The sequence below is a fragment of the Littorina saxatilis genome, linkage group LG2 (genome assembly GCF_037325665.1).
Source record: "Littorina saxatilis isolate snail1 linkage group LG2, US_GU_Lsax_2.0, whole genome shotgun sequence".
NCBI classification, from domain to species: domain Eukaryota; kingdom Metazoa; phylum Mollusca; class Gastropoda; order Littorinimorpha; family Littorinidae; genus Littorina; species Littorina saxatilis.
In genome coordinates, this window is record NC_090246.1 from 7901074 (window position 1) to 7915815 (window position 14742).

General features: G+C 43.7%; 1 protein-coding gene and 1 long non-coding RNA gene across 2 annotated transcripts in view; both read left to right on the forward strand.

Moving 5' to 3' along the window:
- Positions 1-14742, forward strand: part of LOC138958108 (uncharacterized) — a 353780-nt gene that overhangs the window by 221483 nt on the left and 117555 nt on the right. The window lies entirely within an intron of this gene.
- Positions 3932-8097, forward strand: LOC138958102 (oncoprotein-induced transcript 3 protein-like). The gene is made up of 3 exons (XM_070329165.1): positions 3932-4854; positions 6719-6867; positions 7870-8097. The coding sequence occupies exons 1-3, from the start codon at positions 4545-4547 to the stop codon at positions 8095-8097; spliced, it is 687 nt and encodes a 228-aa protein (XP_070185266.1). The 5' UTR covers positions 3932-4544.

Consider the following 14742-nt stretch of genomic DNA (forward strand, 5'->3'; position numbering starts at 1 on the left):
GTGTGTGTGTGTGTGTGTGTGTCTCTGTGTGTGTGTAGAGCGATTCAGACTAAACTACTGGACCGATCTTTATGAAATTTGACATGAGAGTTCCTGGGAATGATATCCCCGGAGATTTTTTTCTTTTTTTCGATAAATGTCTTTGGTGACGTCATATCCGGCTTTTTGTAAAAGTTGAGGCGGCACTGTCACACCCTCATTTTTCAATCAAATTTATTGAAATTTTGGCCAAGCAATCTTCGACGAAGGCCGGACTTCGGTATTGCATTTCAGTTTGGTGGCTTAAAAATTAATTAATGACTTTGGTCATTACAAATCTGAAAATTGTAAAAAAAACCATTTTTTTATAAAACGATCCAAATTTACGTTCATCTTATTTTTTATCATGTTCTAATTCCAAAAACATATAAATATGTTATATTTTGATGAAAAACAAGCTCTGAAAATTAAAAATATAAAAATTATGATCAAAATTAAATTTCCGAAATCGATTTAAAAACAATTTCATCTTATTCCTTGTCGGTTCCTGATTCTAAAAACATGTAGATGTGATATGTTTGGATTAAAAACACGCCCAGAAAGTTAAAACGAAGAGAGAGGTACAGTAAAGCGTGCTATGAAGCACAGCGCAACCGCTACTGCGCCAAACAGGCTGCCTTTTGCACTGGCAGCGGACTACGTTCAGTTTCATTCTGTGAGTTCCACAGCTTGACAAAATGTAGTAATTTCGCCTTACGCGACTTGTTTACATTTAGTCAAGTTTTGACTAAATGTTTTAACATAGAGGGGGAATCGAGACGAGGGTCGTGGTGTGTGTGTGTGTGTGTGTGTGTGTGTGTGTGTGTGTGTGTGTAGAGCGATTCTGACTAAACTACTAGTACTGGACCGATCTTTATGAAATTTTACATGAGAGTTCCTGGGTATGAAATCCCCAGACTTTTTTTCATTTTTTTGATAAATGTTTTTTATGACGTCATATCCGGCTTTTTGTAAAAGTTGAGGCGGCACTGTCACACCATCATTTTTCAATCAAATTGATTGAAATTTTGGCCAAGCAATCTTCGACGAAGGCCGGACTTCGGTATTGCATTTCAGCATGGAGGCTTAAAAATTAATTAATGACTTTGGTCATTAAAAATCTGAAAATTGTAATTAAAATTATTTTTTTATAAAACGATCCAAAATTACTTTTATTTTATTCTTCATCATGTTCTGATTCCAAAAACATATATATCTATATATATATGTTATATTCGGATTAAAAACAAGCTCTGAAAATTAAAAATATAAAAATTATGATTAAAATAAAATTTCCGAAATCGTTTTAAAAACATTTTCATCTTATATAGCCGTTTGTAGGACCACTAGACTGACCTATGGACTCTGCGTGGACGTAACCATGCAGTGATGCTATCCTGGGGCGAGTAGGTGACTTAGGCGAGTGAGTGACGGAGTCGGCATCCAAAACAGGCTCGTCACTTTCACTGCCTTTTGCACTAGCGGCGGACTACGGTCATTGTGAAAAAATGCAGTGCGTTCAGTTTCATTCTGTGAGTTCCACAGCTTGACTAAATGTAGTAATTTCGCCTTACGCGACTTGTTTGGTGTTTTACGTCGTTTTCAACCACGAAGGTTAAATCGCGACGGGGGAAGGGGGGAGATGGGATAGAGCCACTTGTCAATTGTTTCTTGTTCACAAAAGCACTAATCAAAACTTTGCTCCAGGGGCTTGCAACGTAGTACAATAATTATATGACCTTACTGGGAGAATGCAAGTTTCCAGTACAAAGGACTTAACATTTCATACATACTGCTTGACTAAAGTCTTTACAAACATTGACTACATTCTATACAAGAAACACTTGAACAAGGGTAAAAGGAGAAACAGAATCCGTTAGTCGCCTCTTACGACATGCTGGGGAGCATCAGGTAAATTCTTTCTCGTCCCAACCAATATGGGACTCCCCCTAACCCGCGGGGGGCCAGAACCGACTGTGTCAGTAGCACTTAGCAGAGGGTCATACGCTAGTGGTTCAGTCCAACTTGGCTTTAACGACCACCCAAGGAACCGACCAAAAGTGGTCGTTATAGGCAGGTGGTCGCTATGAAATTGTGAATTATACATAGAAAAATCCCTTGTGTGGATCCGTTGGAGTGGTCGTAATGGACAGGTGGTCGTTATGAAATTGTGAATTATACATAGAAAAATCCCTTGTGTGGATCCGTTGGTGTGGTCGTAATGGACAGGTGGTCGCTATGAAATTGTGAATTATACATAGAAAAATCCCTTGTGTGGATCCGTTGGTGTGGTCGTAATGGGCAGCGCAGGTGGTCGCTATGACATTGTGAATTATACACAGAAAAATCCCTTGTGTGGATCCGTTGGTGTGGTCGTAATGGACAGGTGGTCGTAAACGAGAGATGGTCGTCACAGCAGGTTCGACTGTACACGCAAAAGCTCGATCGTGGAAAGAAAAACAACAAAGCGAATGCAGCTCGTGGGATGAAATTACCCTTTATCTGGCGTTTCACCAAGGTTTAATATTCCATGCGACAGTAACGCACGACCTGAGAGGATGAAATGCAACACTGTTTGTTTATTGCTGTTTCTTGTATCGAGAAAGGCAACACTGTTAAATGAATGATGTTCGACAAAGCTTGAAGGCACAATAAGCCTCCCGTAAACCATCACAGAGCTCCCCGAGCGTCTACATACAGTACAAGCATACTTCCATTTGAACGCTCACCGAACGGGAACATCCTGGCTGCTTTCTGTCGAGCGTGAGAAATTTTCAAAGAATTTATTTTTGTGGACTTTGTCCTCTACAACAATGGCGCCTCGTTTTGGTGCTGGACGGCTGTTATGAATTGAAATTCCTGACGTCAAAAGCAAAAATAACGTTTGAGAAGAAGGTAACTATGCGAAATAGACTGTCGCGTTTCACAAGTTCTCTTATTTTTCGTTAAATTATGTATGTCTCCCCTGAAAATGACAACGACACTAAAATCCGATAATGGAGTTTGTATCGGTGAGCGGTGGAAAAGTAGTCGCAAGGTTACCGGCAGGCGGTGCATGCGTAAGCACTGTTTGTGTTATAAAGGCACATGTCTTCCCTTGAAAGCGATGGGAAGGTCGCAGGTTCGAATTCGGGCCGGGACGGACACGGGTCAACTTTATGTGAAGACCCAGAGACGGAAGCCATGTCCCACCCCGCGTGTCACCACAATGGCACGTAAAAGACCTCGGCCATTCTGCCATAAGTGCAGATGGCTGATACCACCCAAACACGCATACACTTGTGTATCTCATCCGTGAGGGCGTAAAAAACTCAAATTATCATATAACACACACACACACACACACACACACACACACACACACACACATACACACACACACACCACACACACACACACACACACACACACACACACACACACACACACACACACACACACACACACACACACATCCCACTCAATTTCCAGTCTCAGTAACGGAGTATGTTATTTGCCTAAATGTGGAAATGAAAAAGCTGACTGATTTGTGTGCAGTGTGAAAATATTTTATGAATCAATTTCACAGATTACCACCAGGGTTACGTTAGCAGTTTCCCATTATGAAAAGAAAGCACCAAGACTGTGTGTGTGTGTGTGTGTGTGTGTGTGTGTGTGTGTCGTGTGTGTGTGTGTGTGTGTGTGTTTTATAGTATGTGTCCAATTGGAGTGATAATCTTATCTTATGCTAAATACTGGCCAGATTTGAGATGGTGATCTAAATCGTGCACACGGGAAGGGCTGTGCCTTTCAGTAAAACAATGCCTCCCTCCATTAATGTTACATGCGCAATGCTTGTTAGTGTGTGAGAGGTGTGGGGTGTTTGAAGGGAGAAGGGGTGGGGACAATTGAAGTGGGTTGAATGTTGGTGCTGGCCGTCTGTCAGTATCTCTTGATCTCTTTCCTGCACGGAATCCCAGGTTACCTGTACACATTTGTAAACACCTCCTTCATATGGATCCGTTTGGCGAATTTCTGTTGGAAAAGTGATCAGTGTAGAACGAAACATCTGACTAGCGTCGAATTAGATTTCTATTCTCATTCTTAGGAAAACCGCAGCTGTTCATAGTCGTTCCTAAAGGTCATTCGTCATTTGAGACAGACCTCGAGATTGAAAACGAGAAAAGGATCCCGCCAGTTGTGGTTACACTCAAAGACTGTCCGCAGTGAAACGCTTAACAAAATCTTCGTAAAACAAAAAGTAATAAAATAAATATATATATATACACAAATAGATAAAAGCCAAAGAAGCAACATTGCATGTTTGTTGGGTGGTTTTGTCAGTTGTTTTTACGCGCAAAGACCGTCCAAAGAGAAACACTGAGCGGAAGGTTTTGGTTACACACAAAGACCGTCCAAAGAGAAACACTGAGCGGAAGGTTTTGGTTACACACAAAGATTGTCCATAGAGAAACACTTCGCAAAAACTTCGTCCAAACCAACCCAAAGTCAAAAAAGCGTCATTCTTTCTTGAGTGATTTGACAGCATGCTATTGCTACCGACGATGATGTCTACTCTCCTCATGTTCGCTACCGGATGGATCGTTGTGGGCGCGAGAGACGTGACGCAGAAGGAGACGTACAGCAGCTTTGAGGACGTCGTGGTCGAGGACGACATTGTATTCCAGAGTTCAGCTGTCAGCCCCATCCACTGCGCTGTTCTCTGTCAGCGGCATGGTGCATGCGAAGCCTTCACCTTCGAGGGGGAGGTTTGCAGCGGTCGTAGAGTCGTGTGGACGTCAAATACTACTGTTCAGTCTGCAGTGGGGGCACGATTCTTCGTGCAAGAAATTGGAGGTGCGTTTACTTTAAGCAGAACGTGGTCTGGGTTTTTTTTTTCGTTTTGTTTAACTGTCAAACAATTTAATTATGTATTAAGGCTTACTCGTACTTATTTAAACACAATATTTGTACAGCATATTAATCAATATATCTTACAACATATCTCTGCATATTATTAAATATTAATACAAATCTAGATATTATATTATTTGACAATCATTCCCGTGTAAACGATTTGACTCGCCATCTTATATCTGGCTAGCCTTGTATATGAAGGAAGAGCATCCATCCATTTGAAGATAAATTAAGAATCAATAGTCCGGGTGCATTCTTTGGAGAGTGTGATTTGTTTTTATAAACAAGTTTTTAAAGGGTCATTATTGGCAACCTATGAAAAAATGTGCCTTAAGCTTCACCGGATCAAGCGTTGGACTACACAGTCCGGATGATGTGGGTCGTACACGACCCACACTTTCCAAAGAAGGATTCAACGTAAAAAGTATGGGTCGTACACGACCCACGCCATCCGAATAGGGATAAACATTGTGCCGCCTCTTTGCAGAGTATGGGTCGTACACGACCCACGCCCGAATAAGGATAAGCAACGTAACATTAATTACGTAATTCCATATGGGTCGTCCACGACCCACATCATCCGGACTGTGTAGTTCAAATTACGTCATCGTTTATTTGTTTGTTTATAAAGATAATCTTTCAACAAATGGGCGATGGAAAGGTCGTATGGTGATTAGAGATTACATGAAGTCTCAATTAAAATCTGCAACAAGTTTCAGAGATGAATTCGATTTTGTGAGGCTCTGGGTCGTCCACTGCCCACGAAGTACGGTGAAGGTTAAAGGGATTCATGCAGTCATTTAGATATCTGAACTATTAATTTAATCAAAATAAACTCACGAAAAAAACATAATTGTACCTATTTCGTACGCGAATTAAAGCATTCAACCCTGTGTCATTTCCATCAAACTTGCCATACCATTATAGGTACTTAAACTTGGCTATCTGGCACACTTTTCGGATGAAAGACTTCGTTTGTACGTGACCGCCGCTTAAAAAATGTATACCCCAAAGTTATGCAATCCTCCGGAAAATGTTTTAAAGTATCGTCACAGGGTTGTGGAATGGCATCCCGAAAATTCATGACTTCCTATGCATGCAGACACATGTTATTTACAAGTACTGCAAAGATGTCATTTTGAGTACGACTCGTTAAAGGTGGTCGTCTACATTTTTGCTTTTTTTCAATAATCTTATGGTTAGATTTCGATACAAAATTATGTCAAATGATGAATGAACCATGGGGAAAAAAGTTATAGAAAAAAAAATATATGTAAAAAAAGATTTTATTTTTGGGTAGCGTGACTCACGCTTCCAATATTTTGTTTTCTGTTTGCTGAGAACATGTGCTTTGCCTAAAAATACTGACCAATCAAATTCCTGTCACTATGCTTATAGCCACGCCCAAACAAGTGCAGCAACAGTTTGACACTAGAACGCTGTCCACACTTTTTTTAAACGCACGAAATGCACGGGATTTGAGAGGAGTTTTGCGCTTGGCATTTTCCAAATAAGGATATCCTACTATGAGTACTACGCTGGAATACTACAATGAATTTTCAAACGGCTACACTGGCTTCGTCTTTCCTGATCGAAAGGGGGTGTATTGTTGATATTTGTAGATAATAGACTCTGCATTTTAATGGTCAAATGGCGATTTCGGTATAAAAATGTAGACAAGGACCTTTAAAAGTCATATATGCGTTGAAGGGACACGGAAAAACAACCACCATGCCACCATCCTTGTCTTGACGCTTCCAACACGTACAATTTTACTTTGATATGATTTTCTGGTATTTGAAAGGTTCCTGTGCCAACTACACAAAACTAGATGACGTCAGAAGAGACGTGAACAGCGGTTACCACAATCTGTGTGACGATGACCTCATTCCCGGCTGGCATCGCTTCCTCCTCAACGGGAGTAATGCAGTCATGCCCACAGAGTGTGTTACTGTGAGTGGACTGACATGTGTGTGTGTGTGTGTGTGTGTGTGTGTGTGTGTGTGTGTGTGTGTGTGTGCGTGTGCGTGCGTGTGTGTGTGTGTGTGTGTGAGTGTGTGTGTGTGTGGGTGTGTGTGTGTGTGAGTGTATGTGTGTGTGTGAGTGTGTGAGTGTGTGAGTGTGTGAGTGAGTGTGTGTGGGTGTGTGTGTGTGTGGTGTGTGTGTGTGTGTGTGAGTGTGTGTGTGTGTGTGTCCGTGAATGCGTGTCAGTTGCGTGTGTGTATATGCGTACGTATGTGCGTGCGCGCGCGTGTGTGTGTGTGTGTGTGTGTGTGTATGTGTGTGTGTGTGTGTGTGTGTGTGTGTGTGTGTGTGTGTGTGTGTGTGTGAGTTGTGAAAGTAACAGCGACTTTTGTTTTGAGGTCATAAAGTATCATAAAATATGTTTATGAACACAACCAATATTTGTATGCTATGACAGAATGATACAAATGTATTGTTTTCAGAAAGACAGGCGAAGTGGCCTAGTCGATAAGACATCGGCTTCCTAATTGGAAGGTCGTGTGTTCAAGTCCCGGCCGCGGCTGCCTGGTGGGTTAAGGGTAGCGGAGATTGTTCCGATCTCCCAGGTCAACTGATGACCAGATCTGCAAATGCCTTATCCCCCTTCGTGTGCACACGCAGGCACAAGACCACGTGCGCACGGAAAAGATCCTGTAACCCATGTCTGAGTTCGGTGGGTTATAGAAACACGAAAATACCCAGCATACTTCCCCCGAAAGCGGCGTATGGCTCCCTGAATGGCGGGTTAAAAACGGTCATGCACGTAAAAACCCACTCGTACAAAAACATAAGTGAACGTGGGAGTTTCCGCCTATGAACCAAGGAAAAGAAGAAGAGGAGAAATGTTCAGCATGGAGATCAAATTCCTTTTATTATTTTGTTTATTTTGTTTTGTCTTTTTTTGTGTGTGTGCACCACAGCACTGTTTCACAATGTGTCCAACTGTTTCAGATGACACACTGTGGTACCGTAATTCCGTACCGGCTTGACCTGCAGGGCGCTGAGCTGCCTGCAGTTGGACAGGAGACAGCTGCACGTGCACTAGGTGCATATCAAGGCGCCTGCGACATTAGACCAGAACCCGTCACCGTCCGCAACTGTGGCGCCTTCTATCTGTATAAACTGGAACCAACCATAGCCTGTGATACCGGATACTGTGCCAAGAGAATGAGCACCTAATCCATAGGCATTTTCGTTCTGTGACCTTTTTGATTCCGACTTTTAGTCAGTTTTAGCATGCCTGGACTTCCACACGTACGCAATGGAACGCACCTGCGCACGCATGCACACTGACACGCACGCACACACACACACACACAAACACACACACAGACACACACTCACACACACACACACACACACACACACACACACACACACACACACACACACACACACCACACACACACGTACACACACACGCAAACAATTATGATATGTTATACGTTTGAATTGATATTTGCCTCGTAAACAACTTGCGAACATCCGTTTTATTCAAATTACGTCCGCTGTGTACCTGATACTGAGACAGGATTGTCAGTACGTACGATCTGCCGAGAAACAAGCCACTGAACACTCGACGCACCTCCATCTGTTAAGGCCAAATACAAATATATGTTGATTTATGGAAACCCGACCGACCCTATTTTTCCCCGCCGACACTAAAACTTTTTTTTCATTTCTAAAACAAACAAAACTTTCGGCACATTTTGCGAACCATACCAAGACTACGGGAAGTAACCTCCTTTAAAATCGACTAAATAAAAAAAAAAAAACATAAAGAAAAACCTACTGACCCTATTTGTTTTGGTCACGTTACCCTAAACCAATTAGATATATTTTTTTTGGCCTAGCTAAGTTTATTGTCTGATTTCTCTCTCATAGATGTTTGCATTGTTTCACCAGTGTCTTACTATTGAATACAGCGAGTAGTCTTCGACACTCTTCACAAAACTTGATATGGCCGATCTTCCACTCGTCTGCCATGACTGGGTGGCCGAGTGGTAACGCACTTGCGCTCGGAAGCGAGAAGTTGCGAGTTCGACCCTGGGTCAGGGCTATGACGGCTTATACTAGTGCCAAAACCTCATAATTGTAATTATCAAGGGATGATTATCATTTTCACGTCTTTATAACTAATTTTCCCGGGAAAATTACTAACTTTCACCTGTTAATTACTAATTTTTAGGTTTGGCTCACTTCCTGACGGATTGCTAGTGCCAAAACTAACAAGAGGCGAAGCCTTCATGGCTCACGTAAGAAATCGACAAACAGTAACACAAACTCAATCACTCCGTCACACACACACACACACACACACACACACACACACACACACACACACACACACACACACACACACACACACACACACACACACACACACACACACACACACACACACAGTAAGCATAGGTGAAACTATGCAAGAAAGCGAGACCCTGGATCTGCCAAGAAGTCTCGGCCCGCTCACAATAACAATGACCGAGACTTTCAGTAATTCCTTTGCGTGACGTCTAACCCTCTTACGTCATAATGTGACGTCTTCAAATAGTTTCTATCACACACGTCGAACACTTTTGACCGAGACTGACGTAATCCATAGACTCGGAAATGTTAAAGTTTCTACCACAGACATACACACGCACGCACGCACGCACATACGCACATACGCACATACGCACGCACGCACAGACAGACAAAGTTACGATCGCATAGGCTACACTTCGTGAGCCAAAAATTAGTCATTTTCCCGTGAAAATGAGTAACTAACAGGTGAAAACAGTAACTGACAGCGTTAATTAGTAATTATCACGTGATAATGGGTAACCCCAGGTTTTGGCACTAGTAAGCCGTCATAGGGCTTACTAGTGCCAAAACTCATAATTGTAATTATCAAGGGAAAATTACTAATTACCATTTTCACGTGTTAATTACTAATTTTCCCTGGAAAATTACTAACTTTCACCTGTTAATTACTAATTTTTAGTTTTGGCTCACTTCCTGACGGATTGCTAGTGCCAAAACTAAAAATTAGTCATTTTCCCGTGAAAATGACTAATTATCCCGTGAAAATGAGTAACTAACGAGCGAAAACAGTAACTGACAGCGTTAATTAGTAATTATCACGTGATAATGGGTAACCCCAGGTATGACGGCTTACTAGTGCCAAAACGTCATAATTGTAATTATCAAGGGAAAATTTTCACGTGTTTATTACTAATTTTCCCGGGAAAATTACTAATTTTCCCGAAATAATTACTAACTTTCACCTGTTAATTACTAATTTTTAGTTTTGGCTCACTTCCTGACGGATTGCTAGTGCCAAAACTAAAAATTAGTCATTTTCCCGTGAAAATGAGTAACTAACAGGTGAAAACAGTAACTGACAGCGTTAATTAGTAATTATCACGTGATAATGGGTAACCCCAGGTTTTGGCACTAGTAAGCCGTCATAGGGCTTACTAGTGCCAAAACCTCATAATTATAATTATCAGTAATTTTCCCTTGATAATTACCATTATCACGTGTTAATTACTAATTTTCCCTGGAAAATTACTAACTTTCACCTGTTAATTACTAATTTTTAGTTTTGGCTCACTTCCTGACGGATTGCTAGTGCCAAAACTAAAAATTAGTCATTTTCCCGTGAAAATGACTAATTATCCCGTGAAAATGAGTAACTAACGAGTGAAAACAGTAACTGACAGCATTAATTAGTAATTATCACGTGATAATGGGTAACCCCAGGTTTTGGCACTAGTAAGCCGTCATATCCAGGTTTTGGCACTAGAAAGCCGTCATACAGGGCGTTAGCAATTTTCTCCCCCCCCTTTTCTAACCTAGGTCTTTCTTAGTCTTTCGAATGAGACGAAAAACCGAGGTCCCTACATTAGGTTGTGCACGTTAAAGATCCCACGATTGACAAAAGGGTCTTTCCTGGCAAAATTGTATAGGCATAGATAAAAAATGTCCACCAAAATACCCGTGTGACTTGGAATAAAAGGCCGTAAAAAGTGCAAAATGGCTGCGATCTGCTGGTCGATGTGAATGCGTGATGTATTGTGTAAAAAATTCCATCTCACACGGCATAAATAGATCCTTGCGCCGTGAGTCCGAGTCTGGAGATACGCGCGCGATATAAGACTTCATATACAGGGCCGGACCAAATGAGTTGTAAGGGGGGGGGGGGGGGGGGGGGTTCCTCCTTTTTTGGGGGGGAAAATCAGCGAAGTGGCGAAGCCACAAGCGCGCGCCTGCAAAGCAGGCGCGTGAACTAGGGGGGTCCGGGGGCATGCTCCCCCGGAAAATTTTTGAAAAACGGTTAAAATCTGTGCAATCTGGTGCATTCTGAGCCTTGTTTTGAGGGTTAAGAGCAGCATTGTGGGGGGGGGGGGGGGGGTACCTTTTTCTCATCGGATTTCACATTGAATAAAATTTGTTAGAGACACACACAAAATTTATTTAAAAAAAAAACAAACACAAAAACAACACTCAAAGCATGGTACATGCTTTTTCCAGGGGGGGGGGGTCCGGAACCCCTGGAACCCGCCCCTGGGTCCGGCCCTGATATAATATAATGATCTTTATCACGTACAAATCACTCCATCACAAAGAACTCGTACTCTGATCTGACAAGGGAAACAACCGCGCTAAACGGCCCTATGATTTGTTGAGAGCTGATAGCTTCCCCTGAGGACCATTTTTCTCTCTCCAGCTTTTGCCTGCTTATGTGTGCCAACTTTGATTTTTCTTTTAATCTGTTTAAAAAAAAAGTGTAATTGTCTTCAACTTTTTGACATTTAAGTAGTTGAAACCGTAAGTGTCTATTGATGATGATAACTTCTGCCTGAACAGCTTGAATACCAATCTCCAGTACTTCTCATTTTTGTCTGTGTTTTAATCGTTGATTTGACTCTCTAAAATGTGTTTACACTCGATTAAATAGTTGTTTATATTTGTCTTTTACTTTATTGTGTGTGTGTGTGTGTGTGTGTGTGTGTGTGTGTGTGTGTGTGTGTGTGTGTGTGTGTGTGTGTGTATGTGTGTGTGTGTGTATGTGCGAGCTAGATCCCCTGCCAGGCTTCCTCTTCACCAAGTGTCTGGACAAGCTCCTGCCGTCTATCACAGATATCATCAACATATCCCTGGCCACAGGCGTCGTTCCCGACTGCTTCAAGTCTGCCGTTGTCCGCCCACTCATCAAGAAGCCCGGCCTTGACGTCAACGAGTTGAAGAACTACCGTCCTGTGTCCAACCTGCCCTTCCTCTCCAAGCTTCTGGAGCGTATCATCCTGGAGCAGTTGAGCGCCCACCTGTCTCGGAACTCGCTGATGCCAGTGTACCAGTCAGCGTACCGCCCTCACCACAGCACCGAGACGGCGCTCCTGCGAATCACCACGGACCTCCTGAACGCAACAGATAGCGGTCTCGTCTCTGCCCTTGTGCTGCTGGACCTTTCCGCGGCCTTCGACACGATCGACCACCAGCTACTCGTCGATCGCCTCAGTTCCACGTTCGGCATTCACGACACCGCCCTCTCTTGGTTTAGGAACTACCTCCAGAACCGCTCTCAGACTGTCACCACTGATTCGTTCTCTTCTCAGCCTGTCCCTGTCCGCTTCGGCGTCCCACAAGGATCTGTCCTCGGCCCTGTCCTTTTCACCCTGTACACCCAACCCCTCTCCCTGGTCATCGAACGCCACGGCCTGAACTACAACTCCTTTGCCGATGACACGCAGCTCCAGAACAGCGCCAAGCCGGAGGACGTTGACGATCTCCTTGGATCCATCTCCAGTTGTTTCACTGACATCAAGAACTGGATGACTGAGAACAAGCTGAAGCTGAACAGTGAGAAGACGGAGGCCCTTCTCGTTGGAACACGACAGAAGATTGCTTCCCTCACTGTGACCGACCTCCAGCTGGATGACGCGACTGTTCCATTCTCCCCTGCTGTCAAGAGCCTTGGCGTCTTTCTGGACTCCACTCTCTCCATGCAGACACACATCTCCTTCATCATCAAGACCTGCTTTTTCCACCTACGACGCATCGCCTCCATCCGTCGCTACCTCACCCACGACGCCTGTGTCAAGCTGGTTGTCTCCCTCATCTTCAGTCGTCTGGACTACTGCAACTCCCTTCTGGCTGGCCTCCCCGCCTCATCCATTCATGGCCTACAACGAGTCCAGAACGCCGCTGCCAGGCTGACGTTGAGGAAGACGAAGCGAGACCACATCACCCCCCTACTTCGCTCCTTGCACTGGCTCCCTGTCAACACCCGAATCTCCTACAAACTGTCCACTCTGGTCTACAAGTGTCTCAACGACTCTGCTCCCGAGTACCTTCAATCCTCCCTGGACCTGTACACCCAGCCCTCCGACCGTCCCCTTCGTTCTGCTGCTGACCCTCTCCGCCTCCACATCCCTCGCTCGAAACTCGCATCTGCTGGTCAGCGTGCATTTCCCTCCGCGGGCCCCTCCGTCTGGAACTCCCTGCCGCTTGAGCTTCGCCAGAGCCCCTCTCTTGACGCGTTCAAGAGTAGGTTGAAGACTCAGTTCTTCCCGTAGCTGGCTGCGACTTTCATGCTCGACGTGATGTGTTGTGCCCCAAAAGACATTCTTGTGCTGTGCTCTGTGAGAGGTGTTTTCTTTGTGCTTAATATTATTTTGTTTGGACCTAGCTATTGATGTGTACATTGTTGTTAAACAGTTGTATGTTTACCAGGGTTTGCTAGTGTGTGATAGGGTTCGTGTCCGTCTGAAGATGTTAGTTTCTTTGTTAGTCCTGTGTTGACAACTCTTCGACAAGCGCTTAGAACTGTACCCACGGAATACGCGCTATATAAGCTTCATATTGATTGATTGATTGATTGATGTGTGCAGTGTGTGTGTGTGTGTGTGTGTGTGTGTGTATGTGAATGTGTGTGAGTGTGTGTGTGTGTATGTGTGTGTGTGTGTGTGTGTGTGTGTGTGTGTGTGTATGTGTGTGTGTGTATGTGTGTGTGTGTTGGTGTGAGTTTGCTAGCTTTCCATTTTCCAATAATGTCGAAGAAACATGACCACAAGTTTTGATGTTATAGTACAGTATTTAGAGAGGTTTAAGGTTACGGGTAAACACATTTTGTTTGTTTGTTAATAAACAATAACAAGTGAACTTATTTTGTGTAGCCTGTTTTTACCCCACACCCTCTTGTCCAGTACATACCCTCGATCCAATCCTCATTCTCCCATCATCTTAAGACTTACCCACCCCGGAACCTCGGCTGTACCCGCGGATAACCGCAGGCTCTGCAGGCTGTTCACCGCAGACAGAAATTGTCAACACGAGTGGTGAGTGTCTGCACAAAAACGTCTCTGCTTTCTCTAAAATGACATATCATTACAAAACTATTGTTTGTACTTCAACCTAAGGTATTATAGCACCCTATCATCGATTTAATTTTTTCCTTTCGTTCGGCGTATGTGAAGGCTGAGCTTCGAGTATTTGTGCATTTCCTTTAAAAAGTGCCAAAATTCTGACTTTACACACTTATTACGGAAATCCAAGCTTATTAAACAAGTTGCAGTGAATTGGAATGTTGTTACTAATCATTTGTTGACATGTGGCTCAAGTGGTGTTATCTAAAGCCACACGGTTGAGTCGTATTTCTTGAATCTCTGCCGCCACAGAACGATTTTGCGGCTGTGGCCCGCGGGCAGTGCCGGCTGTGGCCCGCGGGCAGTGCCGGCTGTGGCCCGCGGGCAGTGCCGGCTGTGGCCCGCGGGCAGTGCCGGCTGTGGCCCGCGGGCAGTGCTTTAAAGTAAAAAGTGGTATTTTCACCACTCT